The sequence below is a fragment of the Pseudopipra pipra genome, chromosome 10, assembly GCF_036250125.1.
Source record: "Pseudopipra pipra isolate bDixPip1 chromosome 10, bDixPip1.hap1, whole genome shotgun sequence".
NCBI lineage: Eukaryota > Metazoa > Chordata > Aves > Passeriformes > Pipridae > Pseudopipra > Pseudopipra pipra.
In genome coordinates, this window is record NC_087558.1 from 15262714 (window position 1) to 15279297 (window position 16584).

At 36.6% G+C, this 16584-nt stretch overlaps 1 protein-coding gene across 1 annotated transcript in view; it reads left to right on the top strand.

Moving 5' to 3' along the window:
• The window catches only part of ATR (ATR serine/threonine kinase), a 39333-nt gene that overhangs the window by 9665 nt on the left and 13084 nt on the right, over positions 1 to 16584 (top strand). The window contains exons 13-32 of the mRNA XM_064666370.1: positions 248 to 419; positions 1076 to 1243; positions 2110 to 2304; positions 2661 to 2846; positions 3263 to 3355; positions 4762 to 4892; positions 5087 to 5230; positions 6058 to 6151; positions 6897 to 7022; positions 8479 to 8685; positions 8899 to 9012; positions 9691 to 9806; positions 10663 to 10783; positions 11628 to 11765; positions 12916 to 13123; positions 13592 to 13770; positions 14660 to 14824; positions 15183 to 15274; positions 15819 to 15910; positions 16309 to 16486. Of these exons, the coding sequence (XP_064522440.1) occupies positions 248 to 419; positions 1076 to 1243; positions 2110 to 2304; positions 2661 to 2846; positions 3263 to 3355; positions 4762 to 4892; positions 5087 to 5230; positions 6058 to 6151; positions 6897 to 7022; positions 8479 to 8685; positions 8899 to 9012; positions 9691 to 9806; positions 10663 to 10783; positions 11628 to 11765; positions 12916 to 13123; positions 13592 to 13770; positions 14660 to 14824; positions 15183 to 15274; positions 15819 to 15910; positions 16309 to 16486 (2919 nt within the window). The remainder of the gene's footprint in view (positions 1 to 247; positions 420 to 1075; positions 1244 to 2109; positions 2305 to 2660; positions 2847 to 3262; positions 3356 to 4761; positions 4893 to 5086; positions 5231 to 6057; positions 6152 to 6896; positions 7023 to 8478; positions 8686 to 8898; positions 9013 to 9690; positions 9807 to 10662; positions 10784 to 11627; positions 11766 to 12915; positions 13124 to 13591; positions 13771 to 14659; positions 14825 to 15182; positions 15275 to 15818; positions 15911 to 16308; positions 16487 to 16584) is intronic.

A 16584-nucleotide genomic window follows, 5' to 3' on the forward strand; every position in this document is an offset into this window, starting at 1 on the left:
AGTGTCTTGAAAATTGCCCAATCATGTCAGTTTGTGGTGCAAAGTAACCTTTTGTTCAAGTGTAAGATTAAATTACTGATTTTGAAGTCAGCCTTTGTCCAGAGCCTGCTGCAACTGCACAGAGCTGTTGATTGATATGGGCTGTTCCTCAGCTGCTTCTGCCCTGCCATAGGAGGTGCAGATAAGCCTTGCAAGTACAGTGAAGAGGCATTTTGCATATTTCTTTTTCTTCTGCTTGCTTTGTAAGGGCATCAAAAGGAGAGTTGGTACCATTTGCCCTCTTGCACTTGTTGCACTGTTTGCTGTCCAAGTCGGCTGCCGTGGCCGGAGCAGCGTACGCAGAAATCCGCGCCCTGGCAGCAGCCAAGGCCGTCAAGCTGCAGGCTTTCTTCAGTCAGTACAAGAAGCCCATCTGCCAGGTAAAAAGATGGTGGTTTAGAAAGGCATGTGTTTAGGTTCTTTCTGTGTATTTTGGAAATGGTGTTAAAGGTAAAAGTTGCAGTATTTTTACAAGGTGAAATCTCATAGGTTGAGGAAGATGATTTCAAGGAAAAAAAACCCTACAAATATTCAGGAAGGAATGAGAAGTCTTTGACTTTGTCTTGATCTTCCCTCGACAGTATTGCTTCTCTGTTTTATTCCCTAGATGCTGTCATTCCGAATTAGAGGGTCTGTATAGTTTCTTGCATTATGTAGTTCTATTGCTGCAAGACACTGTGATTTAAAATTGGAATTGAAGTCAGCATTTTACAGGCATGATTCTGATATGATTGATTTGGGTTTTTTGTTCTACCCATTACCTAAAGACAAAAGTTCTCTTTAAAAAAAAGTTGTCAAAAGCAAACTTTTCTAATTTTGAATTTTTTTTTTAAATAATGCAATATTTGAATCCAGGGTAGCAAAATTATTAAGTGGATGATAATCCATTTCTATTGCAAAGTAATAATCATAGATCTCTGCACCATAAATGAGAGAGAAAACCAGATGTATAGAAAGGGGAGTAAAACTCTTCTGTTTAGTTTTAGGGAGTGAACAAGGGAAAAATAATACTAAATATCTATTTCTTCATGCTTAGTTTCTAGTGGAATCCCTGCACTCCAGCCAAATGGTGGTGTTGGGTTCTCCAAGCCAGGGCAATGAGCTGCAGAAACAAACAGCTGATCACCAGAGAGAAATGGCTCTGGACATGTTAACTGAGATTGCCAGTGTGTTTGATTTTCCAGATCTAAATCGCTTTCTCTCGGTAAGTTGGTCGGTCCTTTCTATTTTTGATATTTTGTCTGTGTGCTTGTGAATTTCTATTTTAATCCACAATTTTTCTGTGATTGTCAAAGATCTGGGTTTTTTTCTCTAGTTACTGTTGTTTGTTATAAAACAACGTTGTGATTGCTGCAACTGGGAGCTGAAATACAGAGGATCAGTTTTATCAAGGAGTTAGAGGGATGGCCATAATGCTAATTCAAGTGTGACAGATAATGAGCAAAGATCTAGAATACTCATTAAGTATATCTGTATTAGTGATCTGGTGCTCTTGGAGGGATCCTTTGTGAGGTGTGATTTTTGCATGGTTTCAGCTTTCTTGTTTCAAATGAGGAAAGCTCCTGTTCTGTGGATTCTACTCTTTCTGATCTGGTTAGATATCTGTTTTACTGGAAGACTAAGTAGCTTTGTAATCATACTTGGATTTTGCTTGTTAAGAGATGAGAAATGCACAACTGTTAACTAAGCAGTGTTGTAGTTCAATGGTAGGTTGGGGGAATACGTGTACATGTTTTATGTGGGCATGTTGGTTTTTTGTTTTGTTTCGGGGTTTTCTAAGATTTCCGTATGTGGAGAATCTGACTGAACACAAAAAATGCCAGCTCACTTCTTCCTGACTTGTTTCTTAGTATTTGATTAGGTGAAGCAGCTCCTGAAGTAATTAGTTCTATCTGCATTTTTACTTGATATTTCCATCTTATTAAAGTTCTTTATTAATACCTATGGTCATACTTATGACCAGAGATGTGTGTTATGGTGCTGACACAAATGGAACTAAGCTTAATCCTGGGGTTTTGGAGGATTTTTTTGTTTGGTTTTTTCCACTAACTGCTGTTCTTAATTTGCCAGCGGACCCTGCAGGTTCTGCTTCCTGACCTTGCAGCCAAGGCCAGTCCTGCAGCCTCCACACTCATCCGAACCATCGCAAAACAACTGAATGTCAACCGAAGAGAGATTTTAATCAACAACTTCAAATACATCTTCTCTCACTTGGTCTGTTCCTGCACCAAGGATGAGCTTGAGCGGGCACTTCATTACCTCAAGGTAAACTGGCATTTGCTCTATTCTACCTGCAGATGAGGAGCAGCAATTGATGCAGAGTGACCTTTCTGCTTTATTTAAGTTAAGGTATTGCAAAGCATAGAGTGGGGAATTGTATATGCAGAAATTTTGGTCTTGTTATTTATAATCAGTTCCGTTGGCTCTGAGGAATGGTTGTAAGATACTTTATGAACTTAACAAATTCTAAAAATTTTTTTTGTCTGGCATTTTGCTGAATGGAAGCTTTTTCTTTGGTTTCCATAATAAATCAACCAGAGCCCAATGCTTCCTGTTTCTCAGTGTGCTAATTTCATTGTGATTAAATGAAGGCTTGGTTTCTGTTTGCTGTTTGATTATAGAATGAGACTGAGATAGAACTGGGCAGCTTGCTGAGGCAGGACTACCAGGGGCTGCACAATGAGTTACTGCTGCGCATAGGAGAGCACTACCAGCAAGTCTTCAATGGCCTGTCCATATTGGCTTCATTTGCCTCTCATGATGATCCCTATCGGGGACCCAGAGAAATAACATCACCTGAACAGATGGTAAGGACATCACAATTTTCAGGTTCAGTTTTGCTCAATAATTGTTTCTTTTTGTCCGTTGTGAGAGTGAAGACATTTTGCCATTATTTGAGACAAAAAGTGGAGGAAAGGCTGGCATTTCGTATGAAGTGTTCCTGGGATAGGGAGATACATACCAAGTATGCATAAAACCAAATCAAACAAACAGTGCCCAAACAAACGGACAACGCACACATGCAATTCCCAAAACCCACAGCCTAATAGGGATGTGTGTCATTAACACTGGTATTTAAGTAGCAGTGAATGTATTTGGGATTTTTCTCGTTTGTCTTTCAGAATTAGCATTTCATACCTGCTTTTTAATTTCTTAAGCTTAGGAATGGGTTGATAGTAAGACTATTTGGGTTTTTTACCTTTTTTTTTTTTTTCCTCCACAGGCTGATTATCTGCAACCTAAATTGCTTGGTATCTTGGCTTTTTTTAACATGCAGCTACTGAGTTCCAGTGTTGGCATTGAAGATAAAAAAATGGTATGTAAAATTAATTTTGAATATTAAAACAAAAATAAGCAAGGGCTATTTTGATATTCCAGACTTACTTGTGTGGTCATGCAACTGTCACTGAAGTCTCAATGATACTGAAGTTCCAATATGATTCTTTAAAACTGATGCTGTTACTTTTTGTTTTGTTTCTTTAATGGTCAGATAATGTACATATTTCAGTCAGACATGGTATATATAACAAGTCAGTCAACGAGGAATTACAGAGGAGGAAAATTGTGTTATTTTTAATGCGTAAAACAAACAACAGTGGGAGGATGAGGGAATAAGGGAGAAAGCTGGAGTTACTGCAGGGAACAGGGTTATATAAGGGCACCAAAGGGCAAAGGTAAAATAAGATGCAAATCCAAGAGAAACTGGACTTTATTAGTTTTGCTTCTCACAGAACAGCTCCTTTAACCTTTACAGTAATTTAGAGAAAGTAGAGCTCACAGCTCAAGACAACGTGTGAAAATTCTGCTGAGGCAGTTCTTCTAAGCACAGGACTGGGCTTGTAGCCACCTCACACAGGTAGTGCAGGTGATTTCTGCAGGAAATTTTCAGTGCTAGAGTGGATATAACCTTTATATTGATAGACTGCATTTTCTCTGGTGGTTTTTGCTTCTCAGATATTCATGTTGAGATGCTCTCATTTTTGTAGCCCCATGTCTTCACATTTTATGAATTTCTTAATTTTTATAGCATTTCTTTTGCTGCACCTGCTATTATTTCTATCTTTTCTTGTTCTGTTTTTTGTTGTTAATGAGTTTCCCCTTGCATGACCTTTCCTCAAGCTCAGGTTTATTCCCATGTTACTGATCTGTCGTGCTGGACATTGTACTACCTTGTTAGAGGTAGTGTTACTGGGACTGAAATATCTCCTGCGTCTCAGTATTTCTCTTCTGTCAGTGACAACTGAGCTATTACCTGTTCCTGATGCTTGCAGTCACTTCTGCTAGAAGTTTTACGTCAATTCTGTTGGTGTTTTGTTGCTTTGCTTTAGTTGGGTTTGGGCTTGTTTCTTTTCTTAAATGCAAGTTTATTTATTTTCTCTCTATTTCCTAAGCCTGCTCTTTTCAGCTTTGGATATATAGTCAATCTTGTCTTAGAACAGACATCTATAATGACTAACTCTCCTTTGGTGTCCACAGTTCTTCCTCATCAATTTGTCAATAGCCTAAATAATATGGTTTCTTGTTACAATTCTATCATTAGAGATTCCCTTTCATTCTCTTTTTTTTCTAAACCCGAATTCTATATTGAAACATCAAACTGATTTTGATGTCTTATACAGCATGATTTCTTAAACAGAGGTAGCCTGATTTTTTTAGAAAATATGGCTTGTACATGTTTTCCTGAGTATCTAATACACTAAAATGCCTTTTCTCTATGTCTAGGCTTTAAATAGTCTTAGGTCTTTAATGAAGCTCATGGGGCCCAAACACGTGAGTTCAGTTAGAGTGAAGATGATGACTACACTGAGAACAGCTCTGAGATACAAGGATGACTTTCCAGAACTGTGTTGCAGGTGAACTGATGGTGTACCAAAGCAGTGGCATACCTGCTGTTTCTGTCCTTCAATATACTGGTTTGTTTTGTTCTGGACAATAATCTAAACTACAGAGCTGAAACAGCTTAAAATGCTTTTCTTGACTCACCTAAAATGTCTTATGCAGAGAAGAACCATTGATTACTGTTGTTTTGTTGTCTTTTCTTGTTTAGAGCCTGGGATTGTTTTGTTCGAAGTCTGGACCATTCCTACCTTGGCTCCTTGCTTAGCCATGTGATTGTGGTGTTATTGCCCCTTATTCATATCCAACCCAAGGAAACTACAGCAATATTCCACTTCCTCATAGTTGAGAACAGGTACTGTTCAAAATATTTTCAGTTATATGGATTAAATCCTGTTACAGGAATGGAGATAACCCTAAATTTAAGTTGTCCAGCACTGAGATGAGAACTTGTTTTTCTGCTAAATAGTACATCTTTCTATACATTTGCACTTCTCTAAAATGTGTTTAGATCTTGAAATCTGGCAAGCAATAGCCTCATCTGAAAAGGTGTTTTTATATTGTCCTTATAAAAATACATGATGCTGTGGCAAAGTTACAACCCAGTCAGACACTTAACCCTGCCAGGTTTCCTTGAGTCTGTGTTTTTTCTGCTGGGATGGAAAATCGCTTCCCTCTACAGAATAATGATGATTGCTCACATTTGCTCTAAGCTAGAGAGAAGTGTAGAGAGTTGGAAATGGGGAGGAAATGAGTTCTTTGTTTTCTTCAATAATTAGAGTTATAATTATGAACTGGACAGATTATAATGTTGAGTAAGATTTCATACATTCTCTTCAAGTGGTCACACCAACTGAAAATAAAATCAAGGTTTAATAAAAAGTAATTTTTTTGACTTAACGTTTTTGAAGATAATGTTGAGTTAATTCTTTTTCATCTTATATTTTATAGCTTAAAAGTATGTGGGGTTTTTTTTCTGGTAGGAATGTTGATAGTTATTATCTTGATTACTTTTGTTGGGTTTTCATTTTTTTTACATTGTATCATACCAACAGTTTTCAAAACAAAAGTTGGCAATAGGAATAATAAAGTTCTTATCTGAGGGTTTGGATGGGTTTTTAAGAATTTTCTGATCCAACTAATGTTTGCTATATTCTCTGCAATATTTTTGGTAACTATTAGGGATGCAGTACGAGACTTTCTACATGAAATATATTTTCTGCCTGACCTTCCTGAACTAAAAGAAATTCAGGTTGTCCTTCAGGAATACAGAAAGGTACAGCTTCTTTTATTTGGTTGGTTTGAATGCATCAAATGAATTCATGACAACTGAGGAAAACATTTAAAGTTTATTACTAAATGGAAATAGTATTTATCTGCTTCCACCACAAAACAGGTTTTGTGTATCACAGGAATAGTTTGAAGCAGGTTCTGATTCTTCTTTAGGAATGAAATATACTCATATTCAACATTCTTGTTTCTATAACATCTCCTGAACACAAACTTTTCATCTTTTTGTGAGACTAAAGAGATTAGAAGGTTAAAAGTCAGCAGCATTAGCTATGGCAATGACTGTGTTACAAGAAAAGCTACTACTTTTCGTTTGATCCTTTTTCCAAACACAGGGAGCAAAGTTTGTCTGTTTTTAGCAGTACTCTGTGGTCCATTTCTGTTGCTTGCCCTCAGAATGATTAGGTAATAGATGGGAAGTAGCAGTTACTTTGTGGGAATGAAAAAGTAGAAATTAATTTGGTTTTAGATAGACTCAAAGCAAAGCATTTTCTTCCGATTTTATAGTTTTATTTACACCATCATTATATTTACCCAAAAGTGTAAATATAGCACCTTTTGGGAAAAACATTTTAAAAAACAGGCAGAAAGACAATGGTTTATGGATATAGGTGAGAACGTAGGCAATAAAGTAGTTGTTTCCATGTGTTCTCACTTGTGTTCTTTGAGATGCTGCTTAATCAGATTCCTGTTATGCTTAACTTGAACTTCTTATGTCCTGTCTTGTTCAGGAATCCTCCAAAAGCACAGACTTGCAGAGAGCACTGCAGCTGTCCATGAGAGCCATTCAGCACGAGAATGTGGATGTTCGTATCCATGCACTCACCAGCCTGAAAGAAACATTATACAGAAATCAGGTATAGAAAACATCACTCAGCAGAATTAAAAACAAATCAGCATCTGGAGCATCAGTTTAAAGCTCCTTACTGTTGCAGGCTACTCCCATGAACTGTGTTACTCTTCTCAGTTCATTAAGCTGTTTCTTCACATAATGGGGGAAATGGGTTCTTTTTCATGACATCTCCATATGTGAGGACTTTCAAATCTTCCAGATCTTTGTGATGTTGATTCAGCAAGGCTAGTGGTACATTTGCTTTTTTTTTTTTTCAACTCTGAGGAAAGAGATATTTCACAGCAATCTGTTTTGTGGGCTTATTCTCTGTTAGAACACTTATAGCTTTTGCATCAGGAGCCTAATACATAAAAGCCAGTATTGTGTGTGTGTGTAATATCTGAAAGAACTAACATGTTTGACCACCTCATACCTTCAGTTTTTTCCTCTTCCTTCTTTATCTTCCACCCTCAAAAATTTGCATCCATTGATCCATATTCAGATAAATTTTATAGCCACGTACAAGTTGAGGATAGTGCTTTACAAGTCTGTGTGGTTATTATCTCAAAGGGTGACCTGTTAGGAAAAAATAATAAATCTGTCCCCTTAGTACCTCTAAGATTGTGGGACGCTCTTTAGTCAGAAATTTAAAAAAAACCTTATAGCTAAAAGAACAGTCATTGTGTAAATTCCTGGCCAATCTGTAATTCTTGTGGCTCAGGTCAGCAAAATGCTGCCATGTCTTGCTTAGTTAGAGGTCTAGCAAAATAACTGAGGCAAATCAAACCCAATTAGTTCCACAGCTTGTGGAACTATTTGCTCTGTTATGTTGGCTGTGGTTTCAGTTTTCATTAAACATAACAATGACAAACATCTCCATTTTTTTTCTGTATTTGGACTAAATGTGGAACTGGGGAATAAAAGATGGGCCAAAACAAAAAAGAAAGGACACCCAATTAAAATGATGGACATTGATTAAAGAACTTGAAACCCTGGACTTTGTAGGATATGAGACTGAAGAAATGGCCAAGACATGGCAAATAAGAATACAAATGGCAGCAAAACCAGAAGATGTGACAACAGCTGCATGAAATAAATTTGGAGTAATTCTGGAACATATGAAGAAAAGGGACAAATAAGTGAAAAAGATAATGTAGAAAAAAAGAGAGGTTCTTGGTGTAAGACAAGGAAAGAAAATGAATTTAGTAGAGAGGTGTATGATAATGAAATACATTATTGGCCATGACAGCATTATTAATTAATGCCCAAGTCCCTTATTCATTTGTTTAGCTCTTCCCAGGGCAACAAGCAATTCAGTGCAATGGGGCTGTAGTTAGAGCGAGGCAGGATTGGAATCACTGACCTAAAGTCATGGGCACATGAAATTGGAAGAAAGAGTAAGTTACAGATTGGAAATTTCCATGATTATTTACCATAAATATGGTTGTAGAATAACTCATCTTTATTTTTCAACCTCCTAGGACAAATTGATCAAGTATGTAACAGACAGTGAGACTGTGGAGCCAGTCATCTCCCAGCTGGTGACTGTACTTCTCATTGGCTGCCAGGATGCAAATCCTCAAGCTCGACTGCTTTGTGGAGAATGTTTAGGTGAACTGGGGGCCATAGATCCTGGCAGGCTCGATTTTTCAACAAGTGAAACTCAAGGAAAACATTTTACATTTGTGGTAAGAAGCACTGCAGTAGTGTTTTGTTTAGCATTAAGGGTCGTTTACAAGTCCTTAGGAGTAGGGAACCTCTTATCTTTAGACCCTTTGAAAATCTGTACTTGCTTTCTCACCTAAAACAGTTTAGAGTTAAGCTTCCAAGTGATTATTTAGAGATTAAAGACACAGCTATTACTCTGTTTTAATAGAACTGGCATTCTGTTTGTGTTTGAGGCTGGTGTGGAAGATCCAAATTTTGCCTATGGATTATTAATGGAACTGACCAGAGCATTCCTTGCTTATGCTGATAATGTTCGTGCTCAGGATTCTGCAGCATATGCAATTCAGGTAAGACACATGATAGATCCTATTTTTTCATCACAAGTTATTTCTATAACACCGAACTTAAAATTGTGCAATATAAACGTGCATTTTGAGATACATGTTTAAGTAATTGAAACTTCATCCTGTACAGCTTTAAATTAGAAGGTACACTTAAAATTCTGGGGAATTGTCAAATAAAAGATCTGTTTGCTTCTGTGTCACAGTATTTTAGGAGACATCTGGTGTTTCAGAGGTAACTAACAGTCCATTCATAGTGATTCAAGGAGTAATCCTGAGAGTGACTTAGAATTAGTGCTGGTTCCCCAGGAAGAAATGAAAAGAAGTAAGGATCACTAAGATAGTTTCTGCTTACACTTTTAAGAAACAACTGAAAGGGAGTGTACCCTTATTTTCAGACTCTGGTCTTTGCTGCTGGTTTGACAAGGAGGAATCAGATTTAACTTGTAGTCCTGGTTTATTGGCAGATGCAAAGAATATGAGATAGTGTGGTCCAACCAACTGGACAGTCTGGGAAATCAGTAGTTAGTTGAATTAAGTATTCCATAATTTCTATCTCATTACTTATCATAGAATCACTAAGGCTGGAAAAGACCTCTAAGATCATTAACACCAGGTTTGGTTACTACTGTGGTTGTGAAAATTCTCTGTGCTAACATGGTCATGTAAACCTTGCCTTTGCAGGAGTTATTATCCATCTATGACTGTAGGGAGACAAACATTGACTGCCCTGGCTCCAAGCTTTGGAGGAGGTTTCCTGAGCATGTGCAGGAGATCTTGGAACCTCACTTAAATACACGGTATATGACAACTTAAACAATTTCTTTTCATAACAGATTGATTCCTCCCCCCAGGCTACTATTAACTTCATTTGGTTTTGTGATTGTCAGTCTTCTGGGAAGAGTGATATGTATAGATACAAATTTCAAATAAGGTCTTTCTACATAAAGCTGAATTAGCACTTACTTAAATGTAATTCTCTATAAATGAAACAGGCAAAGTTAGGAGCTCATACTTTGCCCAGATCTGCCTATTTGTCCCTAGAGCATTGGCTTATAAGATGTTTGAAGGTTTTGTTTCTTTTTTCTTTCCTCTGTACTCAGATCTATTAATATCCTATTACTGCTACCCTTAATGAGCTCCTCCTATTATAGAGTTTTAATTTGACTTTACGTTTTGTTGAAGTCATGATAAAAATAATGTCAAGAAAACTTCAAACTATGTAGTTCTGTTTGTGCCTTAATTTGATTCCTTTCTATTTCCTCATGAAGACAGTCATGCTCATCTGTGATAAGCTTTGCCTTTTCAGAAAACAAACTTTTGGTCTTTCTTGCCTTTCATATATGTTCTGGGTTTTTCCTGTCAAGAACATAGTACTGAAATATTTATCAAACTGCATTTCTTAAAACTGATTTGAATACCACTTTGAAATATACTTAACAACCTAACATGTTATGAGAATTTTTATTTTATGTTTCATTTTAAGAAGCTTTAGAATAAAAGATGTTGACTACTGAAAGTGTTTTCTTAATTCTGTTTCTAAAGATTCCAGTCAAGGAATTTTGTTTATTTATTATTGTTTATTATAGCATAGCATTTTATATGTATATTATAAAAAAAAATTACTTTTATTAAATGGATATTTTAAAATTACAGGTACAAGAGTTACCAAAAGGCTGTAAATTGGTCTAAGATGAAGAAGCCAATTTACTTAAGCAAATTAGGTTATAATTTTGCAGAATGGTCAGCAACTTGGGCAGGTTATCTTATAACAAAGGTAAGAGAATAAATCTGCTTTCTCTATTGCTGTATACAGCACAGTCCTTGAACTGCATTTTTGGTTTCTGAAATGGGGGGTGGATGGAAGAATATGCCTCTTAGAGGACTTACCTACTTCTTCAGCAGGGTAACTCTGCACTTTCCCTCCCCCAGCACTGTTTCTTGGCCAGGCTTCACAGGTACTGTCAAAGCTAAAAGCCAAAGGAACTTGCCTTTGTCCAGAGACTTGTAAAACTGAAGGCATGGGCAAATGCTTCTGAATTTACCTTCTCAGTTTTGGAAAGATTTCCCCGTAGCTCCACAGTCCCAGCACATAAAAAGTACTTATCTCTTAATTTTCTTTCCCCTTTCTAATATCTAAGTGACCTGCTGAAAATTTCACTTCCAAATCAACCACTGTAAGAAGTGAATTGCTTTACAGTAGCTCAGTAGCTACACTGTCCTCTTTCAGACAGAGAAGAATGGAATGTCTTCATTAATTTCCTACTTTTTGAGGCTTTTTAGGGCAGAAGAGAGGCTGAGTGTGGTGGTAGACTCTCAGCCTTAAGGTTTTTTCTGTTAGCCAGTGCAAGTTCACAATGGTGTAAAAACCATGGGAAAGTGGAACATGTAAGCAAAATCCCCTGGCTTTTTGTGAGATCCGCAGCTGATACGTGTAATAGCAGCTGCCATTGGCCATCCTGGTTGCAGGTTTGAATCTGATGAACCTTCTGTATGAGACAAGTATCTTAAAATTATTTAATGGACTAGAATTTGTGTTGTCAACAAAAGGAAATCTATTAATTGTTCAGATATTTGCATTTTGTAATGGTACTTCTCCTGGAAATAATATCTTTCTGTAGGTGCGACATGACCTTGCCAGAAAAGTTTTTGATTGCTGCAGTATAATGATGAAAAATGACTATAAGGTGACAATTTATCTGCTCCCACACATCCTTGTCTATGTTTTGTTGGGATGCAGTCAAGAGGATCAACAAGAGGTGAGATGTATATTATGGTAGTGCCTTCTATAGGAGTGGTCAGCTGTTCTTCCTAAGAGCTGTTCAGCTCTGCAAAATTACTGTAGACTTACATGAATAAATTGTTTAGGTGTTAAACTCCTTTTTGTGTATTAATACAAGTTTGTGTTGGAACTGCTTTTCTGTGCATTTCCATCTCTCTCTTCAGTTGGGCCTAGGATGAGATACCATCTAGTTAATTATGACTGCAGGAACATCCAGAGCTGGAGTGGTACAAAGAGGAAGAGTGCAACAAAAACAACCAATAAATTGAACTTGTGTAATTCGAAGAATTCAGACCCATAATTTTTTCCTCTCCTTTGCATACAATTGCAGTTTAAGTGGATAAACTGTTTAACTACCAGGTTCATGTGGAGCAGGATTTGTGGCAAGGCAGGGATACGAGAGAAGAGTCGTCCAGAGCTTTCCTTCAATTTGCTGCAGCTGTCACTGCATGTGCCTGTGTGCTGCCATCTGTGCTGTGAGCAGCACATACATGTACAGAGAGATGCAAGTTTGCAAGGACTCTTTTGTAAGCATGTCCTGGAAGAAACAACAGAGTTAGGGAGAAGATACTGAAAAATATAACTTAGATTTCATTACTTTGAAATTTCACTGCTAAAGTATCTGTGTTTAAACATTGTGAGTGTGTGATGATTTTTCTTATGTGAACAAGTATATCCACAATAAGCCTCTGTTATGTATGTTAACTCATATTCTGTGGACTAAACCAAACAGGAAACAGGTCTTTTGGCATTGCATTTACTTAAATATAAGCAAAAAAGTAGATCTGTGATCTATTAGCCAGTAGATAGCTTTGTTCTTATCAAACCCTGAAGTACTGTATTTGTAGAAGAGATGCAGTAGGATTTGTTGTGTGTTTGAAACCTAAAGGCTTTCTCCCTACATGGAATATCCAGACAACAACTCCTACTTGGTTTGCCATTTCTTCCTCTTGAGACTGTGAGAGAGAGAGCTTGCAGAGAGAGATGAGAGCTTGGAATTAAGCCCTAAATTATTAAAATATACATTTAAAATATCTAGTATTTTAGTTTGAGTTTTGTTAATTGCTGTTTCTTACTATTTTGAAGCTGGTAGGACACTTCAGCCTTTTATCTTAACGTTTGTGTAGGTTTACATGGAGATTATGGCTGTTCTGAAACACGATGACCAGTCCACCAGGAGACTTGAAGACAGTGCATCTGATCTCAGTCAGCTGAGCACACAGACAGTGTTCTCCATGCTTGATCATCTCACTCAGTGGGCTAGACATAAGTTTCAAATACTTATTGCTGAGAAAAATACTGGCAAATCTAGCAAAGACAGGAGTGATCTAAAAAGTGAGTGATACTTATTTTATTTAAAATGGCATTGGCATTGTTCAAATAAGTATTTGCATTTGTGGCTTCACATTATGACCATTTAAGAATGCAGTATTAGCATGATATGTAAGTCTGTTCTGCGACTTCTTAATATCATATTGTGATTTCCACCCCCTCCCACCCCAAAAGCCTTGTTCTGATTGCCTGTTACAGGAAATACAGATTCAAAATTCAAATAATTAAATATTAATTTCTTGGTAGTTTTCTAAACATTCAGCTTAACATTTTCTGTGCTGTCTTGCAAGATGGAGGAAGTTCACCAGGATTGTTTGAAAAAAATATTGTTGACAGAGAAAATGTGTTCTTAAATTAATACAATTATCTCATTAGATTGTTAAATGACTTACTTTATGCATTGAAATTCAGTTAAGTCTTACAAATGAAACCTCAGTTGACAGACTTATTAATATGTCTTGTTTTCAACAGCATCAAGTGAGGACTATGGAGAATATCAAAATGTGACCCGTTTTCTGGACCTCATCCCTCAGGATACATTGGCTGTGGCTTCCTTTCGCTCCAAGGCTTACACAAGGGCTGTGATGCACTTTGAATCATTCATCACAGAGAAGAAACAAAATATCCAGGAACATCTTGGATTTCTTCAGGTTCTGAAGTTCTTTTTGGGTTTGTTTTTTATTTTAAAATGAAAATGTACATGATTAATAAAGCTTTGTCAAATTCTTCTTTGAGATGGGAAGAAGAAAACAGGTAGTTGGGCACTTGCTGTTGGATGCAAGTGTTTAGTCTTTGAGCAATATTTTTAGTACTTCCTCTGGCTTGGCATGTTTTTACATGAAAAGGAATAAGTAGCTTTCTAGTGTATAATAAGATTGTAAAATCCTGAAAATAATTCAATGTAGTTTTGTCAAAAGTATAAGATTTATTGGTTTTAGTTAGCTCTGTGCCTTTTGTCAGAGAAAACACAGACAACTATAATAACAAACAAAAAAAAAAGCCAAAGCACATTTGAAAAAAATCCAAGTGGCTTATTCTAAATTAGAAAAAGAGCTACTGCTAAGGGTGTTGAAAATTATTTAAATCATTTTCAAGTAGTATTTGAGCCTATGACATGATCCTGTTTGTGGTTCCCTATGGTTTATGTTCCTCAGTGCCATTTCAAATTTTAAAAAACTCAGTATGTTGCATTTCCACCTGAAGTAATCTGCATCTTCATATTATACAACTTTATCATGTCATAATAGGACATTTATTTTGCCCTTTCTACAGATCATTTCTGGTAACTTAATGTGTTATTCTGTCCCTAGTATGAGATCATGAGTATTATGGTATGGTGAGCAAAAGTAGGGCTCAACTTTGGAAGCAGCCCAGCAAAACTGACATGTTCCATGAAAGCCTGATGCCAACAAGTCTTACAGAGCAGTGTGTGCTCCACTTTCCAGAAGATATGGGATTCTGAACATGTAATATATAAAATAAATTCTTGTTGTCTTAGAGTTGTTTTTAATGTCCATTTCCATTTCTGTTTGCATAAAGAAATTGTATGCTGCTATGCATGAGCCAGATGGAGTGGCTGGGGTGAGTGCCATTCGGAAAGGAGAGCCATCTCTCAAAGAACAGATCCTTGAACATGAAAGTATTGGCTTATTAAGAGATGCAACAGCCTGCTATGACAGGGCTATCCAACTGGAACCTGACCAGGTAAATAGAAAACTTTTTTTTTTCTTTTTTAATATATATGATGATTATTTTTTAATCTCACAGAAGACTAAGTCAAAAAAACCTCTTCAGAATATTTAAGTAAAATAGGAATATAAGAGTTTTTTGTGGCAGTTGCTGAATAATTATTGCTACTGAAAGTCTTATGAACTGAAAAAAATCTCTTACTGGATTTTTTTTGAATGTTCATTTAGCTTATGGTGCAATTAGTTATGCCTTTTCCTATTCTAAAAAGCACCCAAAGGGACATCTTTCCTCCTTCCGACTGCCATGGATTTCATTCATGTATATGTATGGAGGTTTTATTTGTTGTTTTGTGGGTTTTTTCCCCTATTTCTAGATTATTCACTATCATGGTGTGGTGAAGTCCATGTTAGGCCTTGGTCAGTTATCCACGGTCATTACTCAGGTGAATGGAGTGCTGGCAAACAGGTACTGTAAGCATCTAATGCAAGGTTTCTTTGAGTAATATAAAACCATTTCTGCTCATTAACGAGCATTTGAGGCTTATCAGGAATATCCAATTAGCAATGTGAAGCTACAAAACCTTGAGTGCTTTATCTATAAATTATTCCTTTCAAGATGTCCAAAAATATTTGTAGTTCTTGTCTGCACTGGGTGCAGTGCTGGGATGTGCTTTAATTTGTTAGGTAGACTCTTTCATTATCTCCTATGTTATTGATTCCATAGGTATTCTGTAGTCTAATAGGATAAATGGATTGAAAGTTGGTAATTTTTAAGGAGGGCCATGGAAGTTAAATACACTGTTTGGAGATTGCATTTGTGGGGTTGTGTTGCACAGCTCTTATTTGTTATCAGTGCATGTCCTTTGGTTTTATTGACTTTCATTTGAAGCAAGCTTACCTTGCTGCTTTTCAAGTAAGAGAAGTTTTATATAAAGAATATTTGCTAGTATAATGTAGGATTAACAGGGGAGACAGCATGAAGTTTTATTGCCTTTTTTTTCTTTTAACAGGTCTGAATGGATTTCTGAATTGAACACTTACAGGGTGGAAGCAGCCTGGAAACTGTCCCGATGGGATTTACTGGAAAATTATTTAGCTTCAGGTAAGTTATCATGATATAAAAATATTAATCCTTCATTGCATTTCTGAACAAGTGTATTTTTAGTTTAATCATCTTGATTAATAGGGGCAGGTATTGTAATTTTTTGGTTTGGGATTTTACTGGATGGAGGATTGGTCCTAACAGTCTTCTGGTTTTTGTAACTGTATTTGATTGTAAACTGCATAGTCTTTGAGAAGTTTCGAGTGTGTGTAAGGCCCAATATATTTTGGATTTTTTTGGGTGGGTGGATTGTGGAGTGGCATTATAGAGTGTTACTAAAACTCAATTAATTAGTTCTGAGAAAAGCTTATTTTTCCAGTAGTATGTTAAGAAAAATTAGCATGTTCAGATTAAGCTGCTTAAAAAAATAGAGGGTTTGGTTTTTTTTCTCTCCAAAGACGTGAAGTCCACTACTTGGAGTGTCAGACTGGGAAATTTATTGTTATCAGCCAAGAAGAAAAATGAAGCAGCTTTCTACGAGACACTCAAGGTTGTTCGAGCAGAACAGATTGTGCCCCTTTCAGCAGCAAGCTTTGAAAGAGGATCCTACCAGCGAGGATACGAACACATTATCAGGTTTCTCATTTTCATGTCACTATTTTCAAATCCAGAAATCACATAATCAACTGTGTAGTAGCAAGAGTTTTGCATTTCCACAGTAAATGGTACTGATG